This window comes from Elgaria multicarinata, chromosome 3, assembly GCF_023053635.1.
Source record: "Elgaria multicarinata webbii isolate HBS135686 ecotype San Diego chromosome 3, rElgMul1.1.pri, whole genome shotgun sequence".
In the NCBI taxonomy this organism is placed as follows: domain Eukaryota; kingdom Metazoa; phylum Chordata; class Lepidosauria; order Squamata; family Anguidae; genus Elgaria; species Elgaria multicarinata.
The window spans coordinates 152047790-152071004 of NC_086173.1; the positions used below are offsets into that span (position 1 = coordinate 152047790).

A 23215-nucleotide genomic window follows, 5' to 3' on the forward strand; every position below is an offset into this window, starting at 1 on the left:
GGCCGTTAAAGACACCCTGGGCGGTTAGGCAGCGAGGGCGAATTGCAGTCAGTCAGTGGAAGATGCAGCAAGCACCGTCACGGACCTGTCGCCTTCCCTCCTATTTCTTTTCTTTTCTTCCGGTAACTGCTCAAGAGGTGACAGCTGTTCAGCTAGGAGCCCATAAAAGAGCCCCCCCACCCCAGCGGCGCAAAACCTTTGGGTGACCGTATCAAGTGAATGTGAAGTCGGCAGCAGCCTCGGTCTAATGGGTGACCGAACTTGCCCTGGCATTCAGGCCCCAAAACCATTTGGGTGAAGAGGGTCTCTACTGTGTAGTTTGACTTCAGAAGCCCTCTAGTTAGTGGGGTGGGGTGTGATTTTATCCAAATACTGAGACGCCAGTCACCCAAGGGAAGTAAGAGGAGCATGAAGGCAAAACAGTTAAGGGAAGTGGCAGGGCTTCTCCATGATTACACCGTGCAAGTGTGGAATCTCAACCTTCCAAGACTTTTTTTTTTTTTTTAAAAAAAGAACTTTTAACTTAGGGATTTAAAAGGAGGTTTCTAGTCCTCATGGCTGTGAATATGCTCTTGAACTATGCGAGCAGTGATTGGAACCTTGGGAGCCGGAGGAGCCCTGAGCAGGGCCCAGAAAGTTGGATTTCCGGTACAAATCTCCTTGCCCCTTAAGGCTAACAGAAGCAAAATAAATTATGACATTCCCAAAAAACAAAACAAAAAAAGCCAATAAATTATTTTCTTCGTATAATTTGCTCAAGTCCCATAGTTTAGCTTTTCTCGGTGCAACTCATGGATTTTTATTTTATTTTTTCTACTAACCACAGAGTGGACATATCACAGGAAATCGGAAATCTTATTTTAGAATCTTGGTGTGGGCTATTGGTCAATGCTAATTATTAATTTTTAGCCATTTATAAAGTGCTTAAAATTAAGAAGTGCTACGCAGAGATTAGATTAGGCAAATTTCAAGCTTGTGGGATCTTCTTTTTAAAAACTTGGGATGCTGGGGCAGTTTACAACAAGACACAAGCGGTTGCACAAATTGCACTGCATGATGGGAAAACCCGTTGCGCCAGCAAACGCTATTTTTGTATTGCTAGTGCAATGTCATTTATATTAGTGTTCACGTCACGTTGGATACTGCCCCCAAAGTCCGCCAGCCGGAGCAGGAAGCGAAATATTGAACATAGCAGAGAGCCGTGCTGGATTGGATCAAAGGCCGGTCTCATCCTGCTTCTGCCCAGGGCGATGGGACGCCCCCAGGCAGAATATGAACCCCAAGCTCTCCTGCTCATGTGTCCCAATTAAACGATGGAATTCACTACCACAAGATGCAGTGATGGCCACCAACCTGGAGGGCTTTAAAAGGAGATTAGACAAATTCATGGAGGGTAGGGCTATCGATGGCTACTAGACATGATAACTGCCCTACCGGAGGCAGCGATGGCTGGGAAACATGAGAGTTAGGACACTGTTAGGCTCATGTCCTGGTTGTGGGCTTCCCATGGGCACACTGTGGGCCCATTCAGAAGACACCTTAAACCATGGCATTAACCACGATGAATAAAGCGAAAAGCCTTATTCACCATGGTTAAGGTGTCTTCTGAACACAGCCCAGCTTTCTGGCTTAACCACCGTGGTTAAAGCCATGGTTTAAGGTGTCTTCTGAACGAGGCCTGTATGAACAGAATGCTGGACTAGCTAGGCCTTTGGTTTGATTCAGCACGGCTCTTCTTAATGTGGGCTTCAGTCCAGAAAAGGGCAAGTGAAGCATGGGATGTGGGTTGTTTGTCTTCTAGGCAGCGTTATTAAGGGCTATGTACTTAATGTGTCTGGTAGCCAAAAGCTTCCAAGATTTCCATGCAGGCAAGTGTGGGTTGATGGGGAAGGGATAGATGCATCCATATTTCCTGAACTTGTTCTTTTTTCCTTCTCTAAGAGGCTAGTCACCTGTGTTTCCATGATGGCCATGGAAGAGGGGTGGTGGCTTCCATTCCATTCTTCCACAGACAGCATGGCAATGGAGGCTAATAGCCCCTTAACAGGCCAGTAAGTTTCGTAAGTTTTAAAAACAAAACATAAACAGATGTATTCTTTGTGCTGAAAAAAATAAAATCAAAATGCTGAGCCATGAAAAGCTGGATTTTGCAACTTCGTAGAGATGGTGCACATCAAGACAAATGTGCTCATGCATCTCTGCTTATATTCGATCAGTTATTCTGTTAATTGAAAATTGGGGTGGGTGGGAAATCCTTAAACCCTGTCCACTAAAAAATCTCGATTAACCTCTACTCTGGTTTCTGAAATCTCGGCAGGCATTGCCCACATGCTTTCAAGCAGTTATGGTCACAACCTTGAGGACTAGAAACTTCCTTTTGCAAAAAGAAAATGGAACTGAAATGCTCTGGATTACTGCGTTCTGTACCCAGTACCAAAATGCCAACCTACATGAAATCCTCAGTCCTAGAATTAGTCCCAGAGGCGACAATGTGAGATGGGGATTTTATTTTATTTTTACTTCTCAAGGCAGTATTGGCTCTGATCCTTTGGACTCTAACTAGTGTTGTTTTTTTCATTATTTTTTTTCTAAAAAAACAAATAAAAACAAATAAAAGTCATCAAAATTTTGTCGTTTTTGTTGTTGTTAGCTGTTGGACCAAATCACTGGAGAAGTAGAGCAAGATTCCTGCATTGCATCTTCAGTTCTGTATGTAGGGAAGCCTCCCTTGAACAATCCTAGCCATTAAATTCGATGGAATGGAGCGTCAAAGAGAAGGAATTTGGGAAGGTAGTGAGAAGTTGGAGCCGTGCTCTGCTGGCTCAGATGAAAGATCCATCTAGCCCAGCCTGGTACCTGTGGGAAACGTACATGAAGGCCTTGGTCTTCCCCTGTGCCCCTGGTTTTGTCTCTGTTGGGGTAGGGGGCCTGCATTCTAGTGGGCGGGACTAGAACCAGTGGTGGGCGGGGCCTGGGCTGCCTCACTCTGCCTAATGGCAGGGCCACCTAGGGGGTTCATCTACTCCAGCATTCTGTTTCCGAAAGCAGCCAGCTGGGTGACACTGGGAAGCTTAAAATGTAAGGCCTGAAAGTGATGGGATTTCCCTCTGTGGTTCAACTGCCCAAGCGCTTTGATTCCTGTTCTGAACTTGGAGGTTCCATCGACAGGCCTATCCTGTGATTTTTTGGTCTAATCCAGGGTTGGGGAAGCAGCAGCCCTCCAGAGATTGAGCTCCAACTTCTACCAGCCCATGCCAGCATGGCCAAGGATGATGGGAGTTGTAGTCCAACAATATTTGGATGGCCGCAGGTCCCCCACACCTTGTCCTAATCCTTCCATAAAGCCCTCTAAATCCAACCTGGTGTACTTCATATGTTTTGGACTACAACTCCCAGAATTCCTGACCATTAGTCATGCTGGATGAGGCTGATGGGAGCTGAAGTCCAAAAAATATGGAGGGCACCAGTTTGGGGGAAGGCTGCTGTAAGCAAGCAGTCGCGGCCAACTCTTGCAGTAGCGAACTGCACAAGCTAAGACTGCATATTATGTGAAGATGTACTATTTGCTAGCCCTGAACCTAATTAACTTTATTGGATGAGTTGAGTTTTACTGTTATGAGAGATGGAGGCAGGGGAGGAGGCAGAGATCCTCTCCATAATACCATTCATAACTGTATAAATTGCTCTGATGCCTTCGCATTTTAGTCCTCTTAAAAATAAAACAAAAACCGGGTTGAAGAAGGGAGCTCTGCACTTCTCCGTTTTATTCTTTTTCTATGTACAGCACCATGTACATTGATGGTGCTATATAAATAAATAAATAAATAAATAAAAATTTCCTGGGGTGGCGTGAGGAGCCCTGACCCCATCCCCCAGCCAAGGTGATCGTGGGATGGGGAGCCCTGACCCCCCCAAGCCCAGGTGATCGTGAGGTGGGGGCCCCTGACCCCCCAAGCCCAGGTGATCGTGAGATGGGGAGCCCTGACCCCCCCAAGCCCAGGTGATCGTGAGGTGGGGGCCCTGACCCCCCCAAGCCCAGGTGATCATGAGGTGGGGAGCCCTGACCCCCCCAAGCCCAGGTGATCGTGAGGTGGGGGGCCCTGACCCCCCCAAGCCCAGGTGATCGTGAGGTGGGGAGCCCTGACCCCCCCAAGCCCAGGTGATCGTGAGGTGGGCGGCCCTGACCCCCCCAAGCCCAGGTGATCGTGAGGTGGGGGGGTCAGGGCTCCCCCAAGCCCAGGTGATCGTGAGGTGGGGGGGTCAGGGCTCCCCCAAGCCCAGGTGATCGTGAGGTGGGGGGGTCAGGGCTCCCCCAAGCCCAGGTGATCGTGAGGTGGGGGGCCCTGACCCCCCCAAGCCCAGGTGATCGTGAGGTGGGGGGGTCAGGGCTCCCCCAAGCCCAGGTGATCGTGGGATGGGGAGCCCTGACCCCCCAAGCCCAGGTGATCGTGAGGTGGGGAGCCCTGACCCCCCTAAGCCCAGGTGATCGTGAGGTGGGGAGCCCTGACCCCCCCAAGCCCAGGTGATCGTGGGATGGGGAGCCCTGACCCCCCCAAGCCCAGGTGATCGTGAGGTGGGGAGCCCTGACCCCCCCAAGCCCAGGTGATCGTGAGGTGGGGAGCCCTGACCCCCCCAAGCCCAGGTGATCGTGGGATGGGGAGCCCTGACCCCCCCAAGCCCAGGTGATCGTGAGGTGGGGAGCCCTGACCCCCCCAAGCCCAGATGATCGTGGGGCGGGCGGGCGGCCTCGGAGAAGCGCCTGGGGGCGAGCCCCTCGCCTCCGCTCTCGCCCTTTGTCTGCCCGGGACGCACGGAGGCGCCGGCGGCCCCTTTAACTGGCTTCCTCCCCTCCTTCTACTCGCTCCGTGGCCGTGACGTCAGTGCGGGGCCGGCTCTTCTGCTGCTGCCGCCGCGGTACGAGGCCATGGAGGGAGCCGGAGCCGCAGCCGCGCAGGTTTGGGGCGCTGAGGGGGAGGACGAGGACGAGGACGAAGGGGGGGCTTTGCAAAAGAAATAAAAATTTAAAAAAATTCGAGGGGGTGGGGACGAGGAGGAGGCTTCCCAGTGTCCCCCGACCCTCATCACTCGTGGCCTCCTTTTTTTACTCCCCATTGCAAACTGGGAGGGGCTTATTGCAGCGCGATTAGGAAACGCGAAGGGGAGATTTTTTTGCAAAGGGGAGTGTGCGCGTTGGAGTTGTGGCGTGGCTGGAGTGGGGGAGCGCCGTAGTGGATCCGATCGTGGGGAGGAGAGACTGGGATTTGAAATGGGAAGTGATCGGGACAGTGGCGAGGGTGGGAGCGAGAGAGCAGCGAGGATTCCCGCTGCTCCCAGGTTGCACTGGTTCAGCTTCTCCCCATGCAATGAGTAGGGGGCTCTGGGTGAACGCCCCTACTCCCTTTTTTATGATTTCACGAGGATGGCTTCTGGGGAAAGGGGAATAAGGAAAGTAACCGGGATCCGTTGCATCTGGGAGAAGCACAAAACTTGAGTTCAAATCCTCCTCCGCTACCCCCTGTCACCATATGCTCCTTTCTCCCCTTCCATCACAACCGGACGTTCACGCTCCTTCCTTGACCAGGTTGCAAGTCGTTCTGCTTTGAACTCCTTCGGCTTTTGGGTAGGATAGAAATGTAAAAGAAAAGAAATCTTTCAAACAGCTCCAACAATGCTCCTTCCCACCCCCAATGCTACAATATAATAAGAGATCAGACAAGGATTTAATCTCCTACAATCTCTCTGCTGGGAATTAATTCAAAAAGAGATCCTATTTCATGACATACTGCGAACGTAAGAAGAGTCGTGCAGCATCAGACCAAGGTCCAGCATTTTGTTCCCAGTGGACAACCGGCTGCCACTGGAAAACCCACAAATAGGATGTGAGAGCAGTTCCCTGAGGTTCCTTCATTCTATCTCCACAACATACGGTTCCCTCATTCTATCCCTACAACAACCTCATGAGGTAGGCTGAATTGAGGGATAGTGATTTGCCCACCACTACTTGGTTAGCTTTATGACAAAGTGGGCCAGTTCAGACAACACTCTAAGCTGTGGCTAGGCCGCTAACTCTTTTGCAGCAAGTGGTTCGTGAGCGTGTTTAAACTGTGGTTATGTAGACACCAGGATGAGGAGTGGTTCACACGACATGCTAGGCCATAATGTTTAGTTCAAAGTACAGCGTGTTGTCTGAACAGGGTCAGTGTGTGTGTAGGGGGTTGAACTCAAATCTCAGTCTAAAGCAGCCTTCCCCAACCTGGTACCCTCCCAATGTTTTGGACTACTTTCATCACCCCTGACCATTCGCCATGTAAGCTGGGGCTGATAGGAAGTATAGTCCAAAACATCTGGGGGCTCTAGGTCAGGGAAGGGTGGCCTGAAGCCAAGTACCATATCCAAGGACATTGCACTGCACTGGGCAACCGAGCCTTCTGTTTTATTTATTTATTTATTTATTTATTGCATTTTTATTCTGCCCAACAGCCGAAGCTTCCTGGGTGGTTCACAAAAACTAAAACCATTCAAAGTATAAAACAAACAGTATAGAAACATGATATAAAATACACATTAAAAATATAACATACATGATTAAAATATCTTTAAAACATTAAAACATCTTTAAAACATTCTAAAATGTCACTGGATAGGCCTGCCGGAATAGATCAGTCTTTATTGATAAATTGATAAATTAATTTCATTTATTAGATATTCTATAACATATAATATATATATAATATAATATCAATGGCTTCTGGCATGCCTAACTCCACACCAAATTAGGTTGTTGGTTATTAAACCCCTTTGTCTTTGCATGAAAAAATCAGAGAAACAATAAAGTGGTAAGGAAAATGAGAGTAGAAGTGGAGATCTGTAGAACTTTTTTCCTGCAGTCGGGGACCCCAAACAGCTAACGATAATATTCATTCAAAGTATTGTCTTAGGACCCTCTGCCTGAAGGAGTGCCTTTTTCCAAATATTCCTGCCCAGTAGCTAAGATCACCTTTGGAAGCTTTTCTCTGGGTGTTTTCACCTACAATGGTGTGCCAGGTGGCTACCAGGAAAAGATCCTTCTCTGTAGTGGCCCCTTGCCTGTGGAATGCCCTTCCCAAGGGGATCTACCTGGTGTCTTCACTGTATATATTTCGACGTCAGATTAAGACTTTCCTCTTCCAGCAGGCATTTAATTTTTAACCTTTTACTAAAATACTGCTGGCTCTTTAATATTTTAATATCTAGGTATTGTCGTTGTTGTAGTTATTGTTCTAGTTACTATTTTGTTGTTTTTTGTTTTATTAAAATTATTATTGTAAACCATCCTTAGGGCGAGGTGTTGGACTGGGAGTCGGGAGATCTGGGTTCTAGTCCCCACTCGGCCATGAAAACCCACTGGGTGCCTTTGGGCCAGTCACAAACTCTCAGCCCAACCTACCTCACAGGGTGGTTGTTGTGAGGATAAAATGGAGAGGAGGAGGATTATGTACACCACCTTGAGTTCCTTCGAGGAAAAAAGGTGGGATATAAATGCAATTATATATATATATATATATATAAACCATTGAACTGTTAAAACTGTGCTCAAATCAAAAGAGAATGCCATATCCACCCTCGCCAACTGGGCCCTTATCAGGACACCAGTGTTGCACACAAAGCCGGCATCAAGGGCAGGCATGGCTGGCCGCACCCAGGCAGGGGCCCACTGACCAGAGCTCCCTGGAGTTGTTCCTCCTCCTCACCGTTGCAGCTTGCTTGTTCACCTGCCTCTTACTCTGAACCAGACCCCACTGGTGGTGAGGAGGAGGAAAAGACCCCCACTGCTTTCTTGTTCACTGACTGTTGGCCTGTTAAGGAAGCAAAAGGTAGGAAGGATGAGGATCAATAACAGCTGGTGACAAGGTGGACTCACTGAGGGCAGGAGGTCATTGAGTGGGTCTTGTTTGAGGGCCCTCAAAAGCCTGGAGCCAGCTCTGGTTGCCATTCTGTGTCCAAGAAGAAAGGTCTCCATCTGCTGTCTGAAAAATTGAGGACCAAGCCTCACTTGACAGGGCTTCTGTACACAGGGCCGGTGCTACCATAGAGGCCACTCAGGCGGCCGCCTAGAGTGCCAAGCTAAGAGGGGCGCCGGGCGCAGCAGAGCACTCACGTGCGTTGGCTGTGAGCCAACCCGGGCCAAGGATTCAGCTGGGCCTGGGCAGGCAAGATGGCGCTCCACGCCCGCCCAGCCGAAGCAAAACCAGGGGCCCTGGGGTGGGGTGGGGCCTCCATGTTCGGACTTCTGCCCGGAAGCCGCCCTCCCAGAGCTGCTTAAAAATCAAAGTTGGCATTTTGGGGAGGGGGGCGGGGGGTGAAAGTAGCTCACCTTGCCTAGGGCGCAAAATAGTCTGGCACCGGCCCTGTCTGTACACACAATTCTAGAGAGGAAGAGGAACGTAGGAAGCTGCCTTATACTGGCCACATTCAGAAGACACCTTAAACCATGGTTTTAACCATAGTGGTTAAGCCAGAAAGCTGGGCTGTGTTCAGAAGACACCTTAAACCACGGCTTTAACCACAGTGGTTAAGCCAGAAAGCCCTATTCACTGTGGTTAAAGCCATGGTTTAAGGTAGCTTCTGAACACAGCCTGGCTTTCTGGCTTAAGCTCCGTGGTTAAAGCCGTGGTTTAAGGTGTCTTCTGATTGGGGCCATTGAATAGGATCCTTGATCCATCTAGACCAGTCTTGTGAACACTGGCTGGCAGCAATGGCTCTTCAGGGTTTCAGGCAGGAGTTTTTCCAGCCACACCTGGAGATGTCAGGAATCGAACCCGTGACCTTCCACATGCAGAGCACACGCTCTGGCACTGAGCTACAGCTCCTCTTTCTAGACAGCTTTTCTTCTTTAAGGGATGGAATGTGTATCAAAGAAGTGGGTGGGGTTTATATAGCTGGCAACAAGCCCCGCCCTCACTGGATGGTGGAGAGAGGCTTGATGAAGAGTTGTTTGCTTGCTTGTTCAAATGGGGCAGAGGAATTCTCTCAGATTGGATCAGGTTGGAGGGAACCCGGGATGCTGGGGAGGGAGAAATGGGAAAAAATGTATTGGAGGAGGACAGGTGTCAAAAGTGGGAGGGGTTTCATTTTGGGGGTGTCTTATTCTGGAATATATTAGTTATTTATTACATATTTATACTGCCCAACAGCCTAAGCTCTCTGGACAGTTTACAACTCAAACCATAAAATCCAGATTAAAACTTTAAAATCACATAAAACCAGAATAAATTACAGTCCTCGGAAGGCGTGTTTAAAAAGATGTGTTTTCAGGAGGCATTTAAAAGTTACTACATTTTCCGCCTCTCAAACCGCAGGAGGGAGGATTATATGAGAAGATGGGTACATTCAGAGGGTGAGCTGGAGGCTGTGTGTGGCTGTTGGAGGTTATTTAAATAACCAGGGTCAGATCTGCACCAAGCAGGATAGGACACTTTGAAAAGGGTTTGAAAACTGTATATGGCGTGTGTCCTGGGCCCCAGCGGTTGTTACCACTGTTCTAAACCGTTTTAAAGCAGTAGCGTAGATCCTGCCCAAGATTCAGACATGGTCCAGGTGTGGGAATAGAACATTTGATTTCTCTAAAGTGGCTACTGTAGACTTCATGACTGGCACTGGTGGAGAGAGACTTATTTATTTACTGTGTTATTTATTTATTTATTGCATTTCTATACAGCCCAATAGCTGAAACTCTCTGGGCGGTTCACTGCCTTTCCTCTTAAGGTAGGGCCCCCTGACCTTTTCAGGTCAGTGGGCCTATTTGGGGATTTTGAGGGAGTGTTGTCGGTGCTCTCACAAAATGGCTGCCGTGGGGTGGGGTGGGGGGCTTGCCAGGTCATTAAAAGGCCTGCCATGGTGAGTATGGCTGGTGACAAAAAAACCCCACTCATTTCCCAGAAGGTAAACTGGTGAGACTAAAAGAAAAATAACTTGTCCAAGAACTTAGGTAGAAGACAGACATGGGGCCTGACTTGTAAAATATGCAACCACTCTGTTGAACCCAAAATGAAGAAGGCACTGGAGGGCAGCACTTCTCTTTGCAGTATACTAGGCTTCTGGTTATTTTTTTTAATTACAAAAAATATATATTAAGAAATAAAGCAAAAATCAAGAGTTACAGGGAGCCTGGTGGTTGCTAAGAGAGGTCAGTATTACTATCCCCATTTTATAGATGAGGAGGTTGTTGTTATTATTATTATTGCATTTATATCCTGCCTTTTCTTCCTTCAATAAACCCAAGGTGTACATCCTCTTCCTCCATTTTATCCTCACAACAGCAACCCTGTGAGGTAGGTTGGGCTGAGAGTTTGTGACTGGCCCAAAGTCACCCAGTGGGTTTCCATGGCCGAGTGGGGACTAGAACCCAGATCTCCTGACTCCCAGTCCAACACCTTAGCCACTACACCACACTGACTGGAAGAGTAGGGACGTGTATAAGGCTACCCGGCACTGCTTGAACCTGGCATTTCCTGGATCATTGCTCGCATTTGTTACCAGTACATTACTCCAGCAACAGAACAAAAGCCTACTTACTAGATAAACGTGGAATTCAACTTGAGTTTTTAATCTCTGCTTTTATTCCTCAGGGAGAGGCTCTTCGAGGGGTGACAGGGGCAGTGTTGCTGGTGGAAACGGGACCAGACGAAACAGGTAGGCTTTTCTGGAAGTTCGGGGTTGGAAATAGGGTGAGTTCTGTTTTGCTCCGGTCTTATAGTCCATATTTGAAACCTGCTGGCAGGGGCATTGCTAGGCCCATAAAAGATTCAGGGGCCAGGCCCATAGGACGCAAATCTTCGTAAAATCTGCATATACTAATTTATATCGATATATGCACTTTCAGAAATAATTACTCAGATTTCATTAAATTCCACAGGAGGCAATGCCAGCCAATCAATTTCTCATCCAAACCATCTCAAATAAAATAAACCCTTGATCTTCCCAAACCAATGCAAATGTTTTTTTTTTCTTTGTTTACATAATCAAAGCAGGGAAAGTTTTGAGGGGCAAGAAGTTTTGCAGCATGAAGGAAGGGGAGAGTTATCCCTTCCCTTCTCAGCTGCAGGACCCCCGCATGGCAGTTAAGCAGAGGGGCGGGGGGAACCTCACATTGGTACCAATGGATATATCCAGGGCCTTGTGAAATAAATTCGGGGCTAGGGCCTCGTGGGGCCCACTCTCGCAACACCCTGCCTGCTGGAGCCCTCCGGGATCTTGAGTGTATGCATGCACATGTCTTGGATTATCCAGGTGCCGTACCCTCCAGAGACGGCCCCGATCCCTCTTCCGGATCCTTGTCTCCTCGGAAGCCCAAAAGCACCTTGGGAGGAGCAGGGGAGAGCCTGCTGGCCTCTGGCAGGAATGGTGACGATGGGACACGGACACAGATGGCCACGAGTGGGAAAGAAATGGGAGGAATGTCACCTGAGACAGGGGGCATCTCAGCTGGCTCAAACACCAGTCCCAGTCCTGGGAATAAAGGTCTACCAGGTAAGGTATGAGGCGGGCTGGAGATTGCATTCGTGGGATGTAATTTGATGCCATTTCTTTTTTGCGAAAAATGCTGGTTTTGTGGCTGCGTCTCTTCTGTGTTTTTGTTACGAGGCCTCCTGTTCTTGTAGTGTTATGGTACTGTAATCATAGAATCACAGAATAGTAGAGTTGGAAGGGGCCTACAAGGCCATCGAGTCCAACCCCCTGCTCAATGTAGGAATCCACCTTAAAGCATCCCTGGCAGATGGCTGTCCAGCTGCCTCTTGAATACCTCTAGTGTGGGGGAGCCCACAACCACCCTAGATCATTGGTTCCATTGTCATACTGCTCTAATAGTCAGGAAGTTTTTCTTGATGTCCAGCCAGAATCTGGCTTCCTGTAACTTGAGTCCATTATTCCTTGTCCTGCACTCTGGGAGGATCGAGAAGAGATCCTGGCCCTCCTCTGTGGGACAACCTTTCAAGTATTTGAAGAGTGCTATCATGTCTCCCCTCAGTCTTCTCTTCTCCAGGCTAAACATGCCCAGTTCTTTCAGTCTCTCCTCATAGGGCTCACATTGTCTGATGATTTGACGATATGCTGTTCTGTGCTTTCCCACGGCTTTATTCTTATTATTGTTACCTGCCTTGCAAGCAAGGAGCAAGAGTAGTGGAGCCAGAGGACTCTACGGGCCTCAGCAGGTCCAGTGATGCCAATTCAACGTCTGCTCTGGTCCTCTGATACAGATGCCCCTTGCCCCATGTCCCCAGTTCAGCTCTTTATTTGTGTTGATCTACGCCCCATGAAAAGAGTGTGGACGGAGCGGTGGGGGGCCATTTCTACTAACCACTCCTCCTTCTTCCTCCACTTCAGGCCATGCTGCCAAGACTTTCCCATCATCCCCCAGCAAAGCAGGAGGACCCAGCCGGGCAAAGATGTCGCTCACTGGAACCAGCAAGTCCCCGACCTCCATTCAGAGTTTGGCTATGCGTCTGCTGAGCATGCCCGGGTCGCGGCTGCCTGGCGATACCGGGACTTCTGTGACGGATGTGCCGGCTCCGCCTCCGACCTCGACCCCTGCTCAGCCTGCAGTCCCAGCAGCAGAAGAACCCAAACCCAAGGTTCACCGGGCCCGGAAAACCATGTCCAAGCCCAACAGTGGGCAGGTAGGGCTGCAGACCTTGCTTCTGTCCGTGGGCTGACTTACCACCACACGTGTCTCTATTTTTTGGAAGTTTGCTGCTGAATGGTTGAATTGTTTGCACTGGGGACTCGTGCTGCGTTTGGGTGAGGGTGCAAGGTTCTTACCTGTGGTGTTTGGCCGTCAAGTTCTCACTGGATACTGCAGCCTATATTGCAGCCTTCCCTCCAGTCATGACCACACATGTGTGACCTTGCCCTGAGGCACAGGAAAGAGGGAACAATTTAATTCTCCAGGCTTTGGGGTTCCACAGCCAGAAACCCCTCAAGTCACGGGGATAATTTAACACAAACAGATTTGATTTGGCACGCTCCCTTTTTGTATTTTTTAAAAAGGATTGTCGTGCTGTCTTTGGTGGCACTCTTAATTTATTTGTATTATTTTGAGCACCTGCCTTTTTAAAAATGTTCAGTTGACGGGATAGGTTTTCTGTTCTCCCCCTCTGCCTGCATCAGCCAATCAGTGTTCTGTTCGCATTCATGGAATCATATAGAAACATAGAATAGTAGAGTTGGAAGGGGTCTGTAGGGCCATCGAGTCCAACCCCCTGCTCAATACAGGAATCCACCCTAAAGCATCCCTGACAGATGGTTGTCCAGCTGCCTCTTGAAGGCCTCTAGTGTGGGAGAGACCACAACCTCCCTAGGTCAGTGGTTCCATTGTCGCACAGTCAGGAAGTTTTTCCTGATGACCAGCCAGAATCTGGCTTCCTTTAACTTGAGCCCGTTATTCCGTGTCCTGCACTCTGGGATGATCAAGAAGAGATCCTGGCCCTGCTCTGTGTGACAACCTTTCAAGTATTTGAAGAGTGCTATGATGTTTCCCCTCAGTCTTTTCTTCTCCAGACTAAACATGCCCAGTTCTCTTAGTCTCTCTTCATAGGGCTTTGTTTCCAGACCCCTGATCATGCCCATTGCCCTCCTCTGAACCCCCTCCAGTTTGTCTGCATCCTTCTTCAAGTTTGGAGCCCAGAACTGGATGCAGTACTCAAGTTGAGGCCTAACCAGTGCTGAATAGAGGGGAACCAGGACCTTGCGCGATTTGGAAGCGAAACTTCTTGTCCACCCCTGTTCTAAATTTTACAAATGCTAGCTTCAAAGTTTTGGTTGACACTCCTGGATAATAAGTAGCATAAGCCTTCTTGGCCAACAGATGTGTTCTTTTTGTTAAAGTAGCCAGTTAGTAGGCATGACTCTGCCCTTTTTCTTGGGGGGGTCTAAATCGTGGTTTAAATCGATCCACCCTGAGCAATGGAGCCATAGCCCCAAAGAATCCCAAGACCCAACCTTTGCTACAACCACCCTTCCTCTTCTATCTCCCAAGGTACCTGAAAAGCGAGTCTCTGAGATGTTGCACTTCCGAGTCCCAGACGACCTGAGGAGCATTGAAGAGCCGGGTACGTCTCCGTGGTGTTTTGGCCGAAAGGATGCCGGGGTTCATGTAGGGGTGCGTTTGGGGATAAAAATTCAGGGGTCCCAGTAGAGTTGTTGTGGCTTTCCCTGGTTTAGTGCTTCCAGATGTTTTGGACTAGAACTCCCAGCATGACTGACCATTGGCCATGTTGGCAGGGGTTGATGGGACTTGAAATCCAAAACATCTGGAGGGCAGCCAGGTTGGGGACGGGTGGCCGGCCACGATTCTCTTTTCATTTTCTTTCCTCTTCTTCCAAAGAAGAACCTGCCAAGCGCAGGAAGTTTGACTATATGGCTGACGCCATGCACAAACGGATGCCACTCTCGCTCCAGCGGTCGAGTCCCAGGGCTACAACGGAGGTAGGCCTCGTTCCTTGTCTTGACAATTTCAAGGGTCCACCCTGTCCAGTTTCGAATAGGGCTCTCAGCCTGACAAAAGAAATCTCACCTGGCCGGTCGCGTCGGTTGTCGTGGGAATTAATGGGATTTGACCTGCTCGCATTTTCATATGAATAAAAGCAATTATTGAAAGCTGGGGAACGGCAACTAGGTGCGCTCCAGTTGTCTCGGAGTACGGTTCACAGAAGTCCCTGCCAGTATGGTCATGGATGATGGGAGTTCTACTCCAAAACATCTGAGAAGGTCAGGTTGCCTAACCCTCATCTAAAGGGCTGCTTGCTTCCACTTAGGACCTTTCCAGATGTTCATATTGGCCACAGAAGTAAGGTGGATGATGGCTAGAGGCAAGACCTTTTTAGTCGTGGCTCCTACCTTTGGGATTCCCTTCCAGAGAGGTCTTTCTGGCACTATTCCTTATTTGGTTTTGGTGCCTGGAATTCCCCTCCCCGCACATCTGTTTGCTCAGGCCTTTAAGTTTTGCATTGTTTTATGCTGGAGATTTTTCAACTGATCTCCTTTAAAATTGTTATTTCGTTGTGCTTTTACTTGGTAAACTGCTCTGAGAGCTACAGCTGAAGAGTGGCTAACAAATAACGTAAATCCATCCCTACCACTTCCCAGATTACAGTGACGGAAGAGATGACCGCTCCGGCCACGGCCTCCCAGGAGGAGAGGGGTCAGGAGTGGGAGACTGAGGTAGGGGATGACTTCAGCCTCTTCTACGACAGCTACTCTGTGGATGGCCACGTGGACTCAGACAGCAAGGTACTGTGAAACAAAGCTGTCTTAGGAGCTGGTGGGAGGGGGGATGCGGCAGGTATACATAGAGCTGAGGGATAAGAGGGTGGATGAATAACTAAATAGTAATAACCTCTTAAGGGCCATGTATGTGTATATGGAGGGGGGCAGCATTTGAAAGTGTTTTGTCCAGGCCAAGTAGTGGTACGTGGCATCCTTGGGAAGCTGCCAGGCCCCCAGGAAGGCCCTCCATTCACATCTGTCCTGGGCTGGAGCTGCCATTTTAATTTCCCACAATGCCCCAGAGTGATGCTACGTTAAAGGAGTCATGGTGAATTAAAATGGCTCCCAGCAATCCGGCGCTCATTCAGAGTGCTACCTCTGCCGCTGTTCACTGCCAGGACCCATGAAGATGGGGTGGGGGCGGGGGGCTTTGCTAAGGGGCCCCTCCAACCTGGAACTGGCCCGGATTTAGTGTTTGCCAGACTCTCTCATGAAAAGCATGCACAGAGCTTCGGCTGTTGGGTGGTATAGAGTTGTTGTTGTTATTATTATTGTATTTATTTGTATCCTGCCTTTTGCCCAATGCTGGGCCTTTATTATTTACTTTAATAATAATAAATACTCAGGAAAAGATCAACATTATGTGCCACAGTAACCCAAATTCTGTGTGACCCCGAAAGATGAATTCTGTGACCTGCATAAATTATGCAAATTGAGGGAACATGCACAATTCCTCCCATTTTGCATAATTTATTCTGCTTCTGTTAGTCTTGGAAGAGGAGGGAACCACTGGGCACAGAAGTCTTTTCTCTGAACGCAAGAAATCTAACTCAGTGTTCACTGCCTCCCTCCCATGTTCCCCAGCAACTGGTGCACACAGGCTTACTGCCTCGGATACTGGAGGCAGCACGTAGCCATCCGAGCTAGTAGCCATTGATAGCCATTGATAAATTCCTCCTCCAGGAATTTATCCAATCCCCTTTTAAAGGCATCCAAATTGGTGGCCATCATCACATCTTGTGGTAGTGAGTTCCATAGTTTAACTATATGCTGTATGAAGAGGTACTTCTTTTTATTTGTCTTGGATCTCCCAACAAACAGTTTCATGGGATGACCCCGGGTTGTAGTATTTTGAGAGAGGGAGAAAAATGCCTCCCTGTCCACATTCTCCACATCATGCATAATTCTGTACACCTCTATCATGTCTCCCCTTAACCTCCTTTTTTCCAAGCTAAACAGTCCCAGCTGTTGTAGCCTTCCCTCATAGGGGAGGTTGGCATTTATAGTGGGTCACGTCAAGAGCTGAAAGCAGATCTTTCCTAATTCCCGCTGCTCCTTCTCCTTCCCCAACCCCTTGGTTCCCAATTCGTCCTTTTTGCATTGCAGTCGGACGCAGATGTTGGTGGAGAGCATATGAGTGAGGAGGAAGAGGAGGAGGAAGAAGAGGAAGAAGAGGAGGAGGAGGAGGACGAGGAGGAAGATGACGATGATGAGGAAGAGGAAGAAGATGATGAAGAATCTGGGAACCTCTCTGACAGAGTGAGTTGAGGCTTTTTATTTAACTTCTGTCTTCTTCTTGATTGGCAGTGACAAGGGGTAGGGCTTTCTCTGTGGTGGCCCCTCAGTTGTGAAACTCCTGTACATCTTCAGCCTGTAGGAAAAGTTCTAGAAATGTATTTGTTCAAACTGGCCTCTCCTGAGAAGGTAGCTAATTTGTGTTTTCCGCTTTCAGCAATTTCAGACGTAGCTTAATGTCCTCAATTTCAAGAGTGCAGTTTGTATGTTTATATATTCTTCCGTTATGTACAAAACCTCGAAGATTTTCGAAGAGCCACTTTGAAGGGAGAATTGGAGGCAAGAGGAGAGGGAAATTAGTTCTCATTTGTGGCTTCAGGCCTGCTCCTTCCTCTGCCTTCATTTTACGCCCTGGTTGCAACGCCTCCACGCAGCAAAGCAGTTCCACAATTAAAGCTTAACCTGGAGCAGGAGCATTGAACCTTTCTCAACCCAAGGGCTGAGTTTCAGAATGGGTTGTAATTCTGGAGGTGTTCTCAGATGCATTCCAGTGGTGGGCGTGGCTGAAGGCAAAAGGGGCAGGGCCCCAGTGCAAAATTAACCAGCATATTTTAGCTGAAAGCTCTTACCACCAGCCAGCAATGTCTAGGGAAAGGCATTTCAGTGTTTGAGAGTGGAGGTGGGGGAACCTGCACAAATGCCAGAAAACCACGTAATGATTGGTGGTAAAGGGGAAAGGTCATGGGCCGGAGCAAAGTGGGCATGGCCATCTGGGGACCTGAGAGGGTTGGATTAGGACTCCTGGTAGGCCTGGGTTTCTGCACCCCCAAATCCGGAAGCATCCTCCTCTCACTGCTGAACATAGGTAACATAAAAAGCACCCTCATACCAGGTCTCAGCAGCTTCATAGCCCAATATTCCAACCTTCCCCACCCTGCTGCCATCCAGATATTTTGCACTGCAATTCCCAACAGCACAAGCTAGCATGCTCAGTGGCCAGGGATGCTGGGGGTTGTAGTCCAAATCACCTGCAGGGCACCAGGTGGGTTTATTCTGGTTGGCCACTGGAGATGCCGGGTGGTGAACCTCCCACCTTCTGCACACTAAGTGTGCGCTGTCGTCTCTGAGCGGCGGTTGCTCCCTGCCCTGTCTTCACGCTGTCCCTCTTCCTCACCCCAGAGCGCTGCCTCCAGCTCCAAGCGAAAAGCCCGGAAGCGCTGGCGGAACGACAGCCCCTGGGTCAAGCCGTCACGGAAACGCAAGCGCAAAGAGCCGCACCCCAAGGATGCTAGAGGTGACTTTCCAGTGTCGAAGCTGGGGTGGGATGGGGTTTTTTCCCCATTAGGAAAGAGAGGCCAGAAACCACGCTGGCGGTGGCGCCCCTGGGATGAGATGTGAAAGACTGCAGGAGGCATGACAAAACCGGCTGGGAGTGATGGGTGATCCAGGCCAACGCATCCGGAGGGCCCCGGGTTGGGGAAAGGCCTTAGGTTCGGGCCTAGCACATCTGAAGCTGCCTCATCCTGAGGGGCTAAACTAGACGTGACGTTTCTCAAGCATTTTGCCTTGGCTGCAGGAAACAGGGAAGGAAACAGAGTGCGACCAGTGTTGGCTGGTGGCTTCGATGTCAGTGGGGCAGTGAATCCGTTCCAGGTTTCATTCAGAACTCTCACGGAGCTCCTTCAGTGTTCTGACAGAAACCCACTGAGGATTCACTGCCCCACTGATGTCGGCACCACCAGCCTCCACTGATTGGGAGGCTGGGAGAGAAAAATTGGGTCCCAGGGAGGCCAATGGGCTGCTAATCACAAACACACACACACACACACACACACACACACACACATAGACTCACACTCACATCCACACTCACACCTCGTGTTCACAACAGAAGGAAAGCGCGTATTGATGCCAGTGGAAAATTTTCATCCATTGTGAATAGCAGGGGTGTTTGATGGGATGGTTCCAGTTGGAACCATGGTTGCTGGAAAAGAAGAAAAGCTCTCTCCCATCTTCTGCGTCCCTCACAGCCATCAAAATGGCCGATGAGATCTGATGAGAATTAAGTGCAGAAGCATCCGGCTGGCTGGCGTAGTCTTTCCTGCCCTCTTGACATTCTCTTTTTCCTCTTTCTCTCTCTCCAGGTCTGAATGGCGGCCCTTCAACCACACAGAGCGAGTATACGGAGGTGCCTCTTGGCTGTTTGGAGCTGCCCAACGAGGGGGCGCTGTCCCCCAACAATGCTGGTGCGTGCGTGCCCACCTTCCCTCCCTCCCTCCTGGGGTCACCACGGAAATAGCCATGCTGCTGCTTTGGGTTCCAAATCCAAGCTGTGGGTTTGTGGGTGGATGTCCTTGAACAAGAGCCTCCATTTTTGCGTCACGTTCACTGGGGGAAGTAAGCCTATATACACTAGTTGCTGGAGAACATGCGAGAGAGGGTGCTTTTGCACCATGTCCTGCTTGTGGGTCCCTGGTCGACAGCTGGTTGGCCACTGTGGGGGGAAAAGTGCTGGACTGGATGGACCCTTGGTCTGATCCAGCAGGGCTCTTCTTATGTTCTTAAGTTTGAGTAGATTTTTATTTATTTATTTATTTATTTATTTATTTATTGCATTTTTCATACTGCCCAGTAGCCAAAGCTCTCTGGGCAGTTTACAAAAATTAAAACTATGAAAAGCATTCGAAATATAAAACAAACAGCGTAAAAGCGTAGTATAAAATGAAATACACAGCCAGGATAAAACAGCAGCCATGCAGAAATTCATACAGATTTAAAATACAAATTTAAAACAGCAAAGTTAAACTTAAGTTGATAGGCTTTTAAAATGCTGAGAAAATAAAATTGAAAGAGCCTCTGTTAACCCTGGGCAGGCAGGTAACAATAGGCTCCCTGCCAGGAGGGTCCCAAGACGTGGTCTGAAGGCACCTGAAGTAGCCACCTTGCTGAAGCTAAGCAGGTCTGGGTCTGGTCAGTGCTTGGAAGGGAGACCACCTGGGGAACCACATGTAACCGCTTTGAGTTGCGCAATGGAAGAAAAGTGGGATATAAATGTAATGAAGAATGAGAGGTGTGCTGGTGGGCGGAAGAGCCACGTTTGGGGCTTCTGACACATATTCTCACTTGGTCACCTGCTATTTGCCAGCAGATCAAACATTCCATGGACTCAATAATAACTTCTTTTATATTGGAGGTGTTCTCTCCCCCTCCCTCCCGCCTGGCCCAATTGCATCATGGTGTCATGATGCGGTCTAGGCAACCTGGTGGCCTCCTAAAAAGAGCCCTGCTGAGTCTGACCAGGAGCCCGTGGGAAGCCCATAAGTAGGACGTAAGAGAAATAGTACCTCCCGCTCATGTTCTCCAGCAACTAGTGCACACAGGCTTACTGCCTCGAATACTGGAGATAGCACACAACCATCAGGGCTAATAGCCATTGATAGCCTTCTCCTCCAGGAATTTATCCAACCCCCTTTTAAAGCCACCCAAACTGATGACCATCACTACACCTTGTAGTAGCGAAGTCCATAGTTTATCTATGTGCTGTGTAAAGAAGTTCTTCCTTTTATCTGTCCTGAATCTCCCATCATTCAGCTTCATGGCACAAATGTTGGTTCTAGTATTATGGGGTTATCTACCCTGTTTCCCCGAAAGTAAGACATCCCCCGAAAATAAGACCTACTTCCAGTTTTGCCTCTCGCTGTAATATAAGGCATCCCCCCGAAAATAAGACCTTTTTTTTTTGTTCAACAATAAATGTGTACCGTATTCTTCTTCATGGAAAAATAAGACATCCCCTGAAAATAAGACCTAGCGCATCTTTGGGAGCAAAAATTAATATAAGACACTGTCTTATTTTCGGGGAAACAGGGTAGTATTATCTGGTTCGATCCACTTTCTCCATACCAGATATAATTTTTTTACGCCTCTTACAGGCCTTTTCTGCACCTTTTCCAACTCCACGTTATCCTTTTTGAGGTGCATTGGCAAGAACTTTACACAGCATTCCAAGGGTGCACCTCCTGACATTTTGGGATGGGCTATAACTCCCATCACTCCCAGTCTGCATGGTCAGTGGCTGGGGATTATGGGGGTTGTAGTCCACAATATCTGGAGAGCACAGGGGTTGTATACCCCTAGCATAAGAACATACATTAGAAAAACCCTGCTAGATCCGATCAAAGCCCTCTCTAGTCCAGCATACTTATTCCTATAGTGGCCAACCAGATTCATCTTGGGATGCCCACAAGCAAGACATGAGGGGGAAATTTTTGATCTTGTTGTTCCCCAGCATCTGGTAGCTCAAAGGCTTCTGATTTTTGAGGTAATGTGCAGCCTAGCAGCCTTGTTGACCAGTTTAAAGCGCCCTTGGCCTATAGGTAGACTGTGGGTGGGTGTAAGAGCATAAGAACATGAAATGAGCCCTGCTGGATCAGACCAAGGATCCATCTAGTCCAGCACTCTGTTCACACAGCGGCCTAACAGCTGTCAACCATGGAACCACAAGCCGGACACGACGCAACAGCACCCTCCTGCCCATGTTCTCCAGCAACTCGTGTATACAGGCTTACTGCCTCTGACACTGGAGGTAGCACTTAGCCATCAGGGCTAGTAGCCATTGATAGCCTTCTCCTCCAAGAACCTACCCGACTCGCTTTTAAAGCCATCCAAATTGGCGGCCATCTTGTGGTAGAGAATTCCATAGTTTAACTATGCGCTGTGTGAAGAAGTCCTTCCTTTTGTCTGTTCTGAATCTCCCCCCCCCCAGTCAGCTTCGTGGAATGACTCCATTGGGTTCTAGTATTATGGGAGAAGGAGAAAAATGTCTCCCTATCCACATTCTCTACACCATGTGTAATTTTGCACACCTCCATCGTGTCTTCTCTTCGCCTCCTTTTTTGCAAGCTGAGCAATCCTAGCTGTTGTAACCTTCCCTCACTGGGGAGATGCTCCAGCCCCTTGGCCATTTTAGTTGCCCTTTTCTGCGCTTTGTTCAGAGTAGGGTTTGTGGCTGAAAGCAACTATTCCCAGGTCCCATTCTTTTCTCCTGCTCCCCCTTCACAGGGGTGTCCAATGAGACCAGTTCGCTAGAGACAGAGCGCTTTGAGGAGCTGCCCCTATGCTCCTGCCGCATGGAAGCCCCAACTATCGAACGACTCAGTCAGCAGGCCGGAAATCAGTGCATGGCAACGGAGAGCGCTGACGGAGAGGTAAGAAGATGGAGGATCTGGAAGGAAGCAGGCTCAGGAGTCCTTTATTTTATTATCTCCTCCTTGCAGGCCCTCTGTTGATTATCAATAATCATTAGCAAACGTGGGTGGTGAGTGCCAATAGAAATGGATACAAAATAGGGCCACTGAGAAACAAGGAGGTAGCAGCCTGCTTGTGGACACCCTGAGGTTTATAGAATAAAAAAAAAACAATCTAAGGGAGCCCCCACAGAAAAAAACAGTCCGTTGAGGACTGAGCAGGATCAGTTTCCATAAAATATTGAGTGTTAGGTGGAAACAAAAAAAACAGGAGAAGAGGGGGAGAGTAGAATGTTTTGCTTGGAGGGAATGGCTGGCTGGAAGCATGAACATGAGCACTCCTGTTAGGAATCATAGAATAGCAGAGTTGGAAGGGGCCTATAAGGCCATCAAGTCCAAACCCCCTGCTCAGTGCAGGAATCCACCTTAAAGCATACCTGACAGATGGCTGTCTAGCGGCTTCTTGAATGCCTGTAGTGTGGGAGAGCCTACAACCTTCCTGCGCAATTGGTTCCATTGTCGTACCGCTCTAACAGTCGGGACGTTTTTCCGGTTGTCCAGCTGTTGCATAAATTGTTAATACGACGCAGCTGGAATCTGGCTTCCTTTAACTTGAGCCCGTTCTTCCGTGTCCTGCACTCTGGGAGGATCGAGAAGAGATCCTGGCCCTCCTCTGTGTGACAACCTTTTAAGGATTTGAAGAGTGCTATCATGTCTCCCCTCAATCTTCTCTTCTCCAGGCTAAACATGCCCAGTTCTTTCAGCCTCTCCTCATTTTGTTATAATAAAATGATACTATCCGGTTCAGTCTGTTATGAGTCTGTCTGAAATCCAAAATCTTTCTGGAAGTATTAAAAGACGACTTTGAGCCAGACGTCGGACCTCTATGATAAGTTGATGAAGGGTGGTGGTGATATGTCTGTGGGATGGATTTTTATATATATATATATGTCCTCCTGTGGAGTCTGAAGCAAGACAGGTCAGGCATAGATTGACCGCCTCAGTCTGAACTAGACTTGAGAGAGTAAGTGAGACGCCATCTTCCTGTTTGTGCATTCATAGCTGAACGGCTGCAGCAGCAGCATTTTGAAGCGGGAGACGATGCGTCCCTCCAGCCGGGTTCCCCTCATGGTCCTGTGTGAAGCCCATCGAGCCAGGATGGTGAAGCACCACTGTTGCCCTGGATGCGGCTACTTCTGCACTGCGGTGAG

The 23215-nt window shown here is 48.8% G+C and overlaps 1 protein-coding gene across 3 annotated transcripts in view; it reads left to right on the top strand.

Moving 5' to 3' along the window:
- The first annotated feature begins 4898 nt into the window (after positions 1-4898).
- The window catches only part of EHMT2 (euchromatic histone lysine methyltransferase 2), a 50844-nt gene continuing 32527 nt past the window's right edge, over positions 4899-23215 (top strand). For 2 of the 3 annotated variants that reach the window (XM_063122379.1, XM_063122381.1), the window contains exons 1-12: positions 4899-4954; positions 10608-10671; positions 11269-11508; positions 12364-12656; positions 14015-14087; positions 14363-14463; positions 15124-15267; positions 16630-16782; positions 17938-18052; positions 18903-19004; positions 21820-21965; positions 23067-23210. In XM_063122379.1, the coding sequence (XP_062978449.1) occupies positions 4925-4954; positions 10608-10671; positions 11269-11508; positions 12364-12656; positions 14015-14087; positions 14363-14463; positions 15124-15267; positions 16630-16782; positions 17938-18052; positions 18903-19004; positions 21820-21965; positions 23067-23210 (1605 nt within the window). In that variant the 5' untranslated portion in view covers positions 4899-4924. The remainder of the gene's footprint in view (positions 4955-10607; positions 10672-11268; positions 11509-12363; positions 12657-14014; positions 14088-14362; positions 14464-15123; positions 15268-16629; positions 16783-17937; positions 18053-18902; positions 19005-21819; positions 21966-23066; positions 23211-23215) is intronic. The other variant, XM_063122380.1, reaches the window with a different exon arrangement.